At 25.4% G+C, this 6,018-nt stretch overlaps 2 protein-coding genes across 5 annotated transcripts; one reads left to right on the top strand and one right to left on the bottom strand.

Moving 5' to 3' along the window:
* The first annotated feature begins 135 nt into the window (after positions 1-135).
* Positions 136-2,220, top strand: LOC107068358 (iron-sulfur cluster assembly factor IBA57, mitochondrial). Of its 4 annotated transcripts, none has more exons than XR_016175857.1 (3): positions 136-177; positions 351-435; positions 1,866-2,220. XR_016175857.1 is itself a non-coding variant. In XM_015324659.2 (2 exons), exon 2 carries the CDS (start codon positions 574-576, stop codon positions 1,684-1,686), a length of 1,113 nt encoding a protein of 370 aa, XP_015180145.2. In that variant the 5' UTR covers positions 149-177; positions 351-573; the 3' UTR covers positions 1,687-1,806. The 4 variants fall into 4 exon arrangements, 2 of the variants coding, with proteins under 2 accessions (XP_015180145.2, XP_015180144.2); XR_016175856.1 differs by having other exon boundaries at positions 161-289; XM_015324659.2 differs by lacking the exon at positions 1,866-2,220 and having other exon boundaries at positions 149-177; positions 351-1,806.
* Position 2,221: 1 nt separating this feature from the next.
* Positions 2,222-5,528, bottom strand: LOC107068279 (uncharacterized). Its single transcript, XM_089170097.1, is given in 5 exon segments — positions 2,222-2,778; positions 2,850-3,160; positions 3,254-3,673; positions 3,676-4,869; positions 5,371-5,528. Coding segments are annotated over 4 exon segments (2,046 nt in total). The 5' UTR covers positions 4,826-4,869; positions 5,371-5,528; the 3' UTR covers positions 2,222-2,613.
* Positions 5,529-6,018: the final 490 nt, after the last annotated feature.

Below are 6,018 nucleotides of genomic sequence, written 5' to 3'. Positions count from 1 at the left end.
TCTGAAAAATTATAAAGTTATTTGTATTATAAAAAGATAACAAAATGATATTATTAATAAATAAATTTCATATGTATCTGTACATTATTTAAATTTGAAATTACGCGGGGTATTAATGTTGCCACTACTGAATTCCGTCTGACAGATGGCGCGCATCATTTCTTCTGCAGTAGAGAGGTTAGTTCATTGTTTATCTAATGTTTTTGCAATATTTATTCTAATATACTATAGTTGTAAAAGTATTTAAAATGCATTAATAAGTGCATAAGAAATAAATTCATAAGAATGTGTATGTTATTATAATTTTTTTATTATAACACGAGAATTACAATTTTAATTATAATTTGCAGATGAAACAGAGAGTTGCAGAAGAATAGTCAAAGAGAAGACAAATCTTGAAATAAACCTAAAGTAATAACAAAAAAAGAAATTAATGTAAGTTTTCGAATACATTAAAGAAGAACAAAAAAATATATATATACAAACTTAATATCACATTTTGTAAATGATATCGTTGAATTATGTATCATAAATTGAAAAAGTAATTAATCAAAATAATAATCCTCATATATAATGTCGAGAAGTACATTAAATCTTTTAAACAAATTTATTTTACGAAATTGTTTACAAAGATATAAGATTGTTAATGTAAAACAAATAGAAAATCGAACGTACACTTCTAATGTTCAACAATCCAAAGAAAGAATTTTAGAATGTTTAAATGAAAGATCCGTATTACGTGTGAGTGGAAATGAATCAGCTTCATTTTTACAAGGTTTAATAACAAATGATATAGGACATTTACACGAAGGTTCTGCGAGTATTTATTCTTTATTTTTAAATGTCAAAGGTAGAGTTTTGTTCGATACAATTTTGTATAAAAGCAAAGAAGATAATGTTTTTTACATAGAATGTGATACTAAAGTAACCAAATCTTTAGAGAAACATTTAAAGATGTATAGGGTAAGAAAAAAGATAGATATATCGTTGTTAGATAAAGATATGAAAGTTTGGTCAATGTTTGATCCAACCGAGATTATTATTGACGATAAAGAAAATCAGAATGATACTTTGGAAGGTTCTATTTTTCCTTGTGGTACTAATAATAATAAAGGCAGCAAATTTATAGACAATGTTATAATATGCGAAGATCCTAGATCATCCAGTTTTGGTTTAAGAATTCTTGCTGAATCAAATATCGAAAGATCTGAAATTATCAAATATTTGGATCCAAATATCGCAATTTGTCAAGATGCTTTCAGTTATAAGGAATATAGATACAAAAATGGTCTTGGCGAAGGTGTTAATGATTTACCACCAGGCAAACCATTACCTTTAGAAATCAATTGTGATTATTTACATGGTGTTAGTTTTTACAAAGGCTGTTATATCGGACAAGAATTAACAGCTCGTACTTATCATACTGGCGTAGTAAGAAAACGTTTGCTACCTTTAATGTTTGAACAAATTCCAACTGTATCTTTTGAATTCGATGAGAAAATTATTGATGAGTCTGGTAAAGTGATAGGCAGTTATCGGGGACATATTAATAAACACGGTTTAGGATTAATGCGATTGAATGAAACATTTAATGCTAAAAAAATTGAAATACAAGGATATCCAGTTAAAATAATAAAACCTGTGTGGTGGCCACGTGATTCTAAAATAGGTGTATCTACTCAATAAACAAATTAAATTTAATTCATTATTTTATTTATATTATTATTATTATTATTATATGTGGATTATATAAGCGTTATAAATAAAATTATTATAGCTTAATGAAAATGAAATCAAATGTAATAATTCTAAATTTTATCTTCATTTTTATTATCTTTTTTGTTTTCTTGTTTTTTTTTTTATAGATGTCTTCTATTTCAACGATACAAGAATCTAAGGAAAAAACGAGAGAAATGTTTAAATGTTCTTTCTGCCCTTTACAAGAACATTTTGATTTTAAGGGCTCAAAAGCACCTTTCGCACGACACATCGTTTATTCAGAGGAATGTTATATCATGAAAGATCCTTTTGATTTATCTGCAAAAGGTGTTCTAGTTATAGGTGGCGATTGTAATATTTGCACAAAACCAGTTTGCTTAGGATGCAGTATATTTTTTACTAAAAGATTTTGTCATAATTGCGCTGTCAATAATTCGGATAAATTACCATTACAAATTATTTCCAAAATAAAAACGTAATAAATCAATGATATAAAAATATCTAATTGATTTTTTGATATTTATTTCGTAGAATATTTTTAAAGTACAAGTTTTAAGTTAAAATTCTACATTATTGCGAAAGAAAATAACTGCGTCTGTAAATTATGGGTTTAAAAAAAAAAAAATCAATTATTTTCTTATTGTTTTACAAGTAATTAAAAAGAGATATTCTTGAGAATAGTTATAAACATTGAGAATAATAGATCTTAATGTTAATAAGATTATAATAATTGTATAATGCTAAAATGAATTTCATATCGTGCTGAAACCTAAAAAATGAAAAGAAAAATACGATACAAAATCTATCCGTATAAGATTTTGTAGTAGATTTAAATAGATTCTGTACATGGATGAAGAGAAAAATCTCACAAATTTAATTAGAAATTCTATACTTTCAACAAATTGTGATTTGGCTTAGACTTCTTCTTCTTTTTTTCTTTTCTAGTGTAGCTTTCTGTCCTTGAAAAGTAGTAGCTGCTACCTTTTCTGATTTATTTGGGCTGTTATTACCTTTTTGTAATTTGTTCTTCTTAGTTTTCAATTTCTTATTATTATTTTCCTGTAACCATAAAAAATCTCTTATAAAATTTGTGATATTAATATAATTAAAGTAAATATAATAATATTTACCTTTGGAGAAGTAGTTTCATCGGAATCACTAGATTTGAATTTTTTATTAGGTTTATCTTGATTTTTAAGTGCGCGTGATCGTTTCAATTTCTTTTCATTTTGATCATTTAAAGAATATCGTTGAACGCGAATCTTTCGATCTAATAATGTTGATCCATTTAATTCCAATGCTAAAGCTACAGAATCTTCATTTATGAAATTAATATAACCTATTCCTTTTCCTTTACCCAATGTTTTACTTCTAATAATTCGTACTGAATGAATTTTTCCGCATGGTTTGAAATGTTTCCAAAGATCATTATCCTCGATTGCTAAAGAGATAACGATAAACATTAAATAAAAGGATACTTTAATAAAAATATAATAATAAAGAAAATAAATAAATCTCTATAGGCTATACTTACTGAAAGGTAAATTTCCTAAAAAGACGGCCTTCTTTTCATCAGGTTTTTTTCTTAAATCCTTTTTAATATAATCTACTTTCAAATAATTTCCTTTAAATTGTTTGCCATTCATGCTAGTTGCTTTTTTAGCACCTTCGTTTGATTTAAATACAATATACATAATAATAGAATTAGTTACGGAATCATATTTTTTTTTAATAGCAGCTACTTTTTTCGGCATTTTTGGATCTTTAGGTATTATGCCTCTTGCTCTTATACTTTCAATTGCACCGAATTTCTTAAATGCTTTCATTACTTCTTCTTTTTTTGTTTCTTTCGGAATATTGCTGACAAAAATTGTTCTAGATTCTTTACCAGATATATCATCTTCAGATTTATTAGATTGTTCTTCATTATCTTTTGTAATGTTACTAACCTTTTTTTGTTATGTGTTTTACCTATGTCAGAATCTGATTCATCGCTAATATCAATATCTTCATCATCTTCATCTTCTTCTTTGAAATCTTCATCATCGTCATCATCGGTAGCAATACTATTCGCTAAAAGAGCTTTCAAACCTAGAACCTCTTCTTCCTCATCATCCTCATCATCATCATCATCTTCATCATCATCGTCATCGTCTTCATCTTCATCATCATCTTCATCAATTTCAATTTCATCATACTCATCATCTTCACCAAACATAAAATCTTCATCATCCTCCGAATCATCATCAAAATCAAAATCATCATCATCATCTTCATCATCATCATCATCATCATCATCTTCCTCTACTTTACCTTTATTATTTTTAGTCAAATTCTTTGATTTATTATTAACATTATTCGTATTTTTGTTTAAAGCTTTTGATTTTTTAGTATTAGCTTTCAAATTGAATTTACCATCTAAGTCTTCATCGCTTTCATCATCAACATCATCAGTAGAATCGTCTTCTTCTTCTTCATCTTCTTCATCATCATCATCATCATCGTCGTCGTCGTCATCGTCAATATTTTGAATTCCTTTGAACATTTTGACTCCTTTATTTAACGAAACAGAATTATCTGCATCGCTATTGTACTCATATTCATCTTCATCAGGTTCCTCGTCTTCGACAAAATCGGTATCATCTTCATCAGTACTATCTGCCAAACTTTTTCCTAAAATATCTTTTATATTAATATTACTATCGTTTGCTGAAATACTGCTACTATCACACTCAGTTACATCTTCACTTGTATCATTCAATGATTCATCAAGTTTACTTTTCTTCGATGACAAATTCTTATTGTTTTTAACTAATTGTTTGTTAGATTTGTTTTTATTCTTTTGCGGAGAAGCATTATTATTATTATTATTAATCTGTGCTTCCAAATTCTTTTTTGGCTTTTGTTTATTAGATTGATTTACATTGTTCTGATTATTTTGTGCTTTTTTGTCATTGACCAAACGCACTTTACCAGTTGGCGTATTAACAAATTTATTATTCTTATTTTTATTTTTATTTTTATTAATGGCATTATCCTTGATGAGTTTTGATGGTTTTTTCAAAGCTTCATTTTTAGCTTTTGAATTAGATTTAACTTTAGTCATTTTGTGTTTTTGTAGAAAATATTATAATATTATAATTATATATGCTAGAACAAATAAAAAGAACAATATTTATTTAAAATATATATATATATATATATATATGAATATGTATAATATAACAAACATATATTGAAAATTAAGATATATATATATATATGTATATATAAATATATTTTTCATTGATAATAATTTAACCTAATATTTGAATAATTTATTACAATTTTTTTTTTTGATAAAAACCGGTAATGTTGGGTTTAGTGTTAATACCTTGATTTACAAAATTTTATATTAATACTATATTTTTGGGATATTAATTTACATCTTATAAATCAAAAGGTTAAATATATATATGAAAAAAAAATATCAAGCTAAAGGATTATAATTATTTAATGATTAAAAATTTCAAAATGTTACAATACAGGTTACCGAATGCACGTGTACGTTTTTAGGAGGGAAATTGTAAGGAATACTTTGAAAGAAAAATCTAACCGATAAACTAAACAACAATAGATCATTTGAAATGTTAAATAAATAGTAATAATTACCTTGGAGCTATTTGTTTAATAATTAAGACAATTATTTAAAAAAATAATTGTTAATTTTTATATTAATTCTCACTTCGACAAAAACCGGTACTGTTCCGTTGCAAAGTAAGACTCAAAATGGACGAAAACGGTTACTCCGAATCGGTAAATCTAATCATTTTTACCAACCTTTCAACATTTTAAAACAAATTTATATATCTACAAGCCATCTAAAGAAAAACGATTGAAGATAAGTTATATACTTAATAATATAAAATTTAATTAAGGGAGAGATTATGCAAAATTTTTAATCTTTCTTTAAAAAAAATGAAATCACAATTAATAAGAGTTTTTATTAATGCAATTAAGTTAATAAAAGTAATTCAATTGATTCATTCTATCACTTAGGAATTATTTTATCTAGTAACGTTTAGAATTGCTTATTTCATTTAAAACGCGGTATATTTGAATGTAATTTTTATTGATTATATTTAAACAATTATAACGAAAATTAAAGGAGAAAAAAATGAACAAATAATAATAGTAATTAGTGTGTCTGCATTTTCTAAGAGACACAAATATTTTTAGTTATTAGAATAAATACGAATCAAGATTAAAAAAGAATATAACGAGTATAGTAACAATTATATCATTTTCTAGTCAAAATGA

This window comes from Polistes dominula, unplaced genomic scaffold, assembly GCF_049000335.1.
Source record: "Polistes dominula isolate Pdom_NZ unplaced genomic scaffold, Pdom_raw_medaka contig_29, whole genome shotgun sequence".
NCBI lineage: Eukaryota > Metazoa > Arthropoda > Insecta > Hymenoptera > Vespidae > Polistes > Polistes dominula.
The sequence above is the reverse complement of the archived record's forward strand: the minus strand, read 5'-3'. Positions and strand labels throughout refer to the sequence as shown.

Excerpts from the sequence above, each read along its gene's own strand:
- LOC107068358 (XM_015324659.2), top strand. The coding sequence starts at position 574 with ATGTCGAGAAGTACATTAAATCTTTTAAACAAATTTATTTTACGAAAT.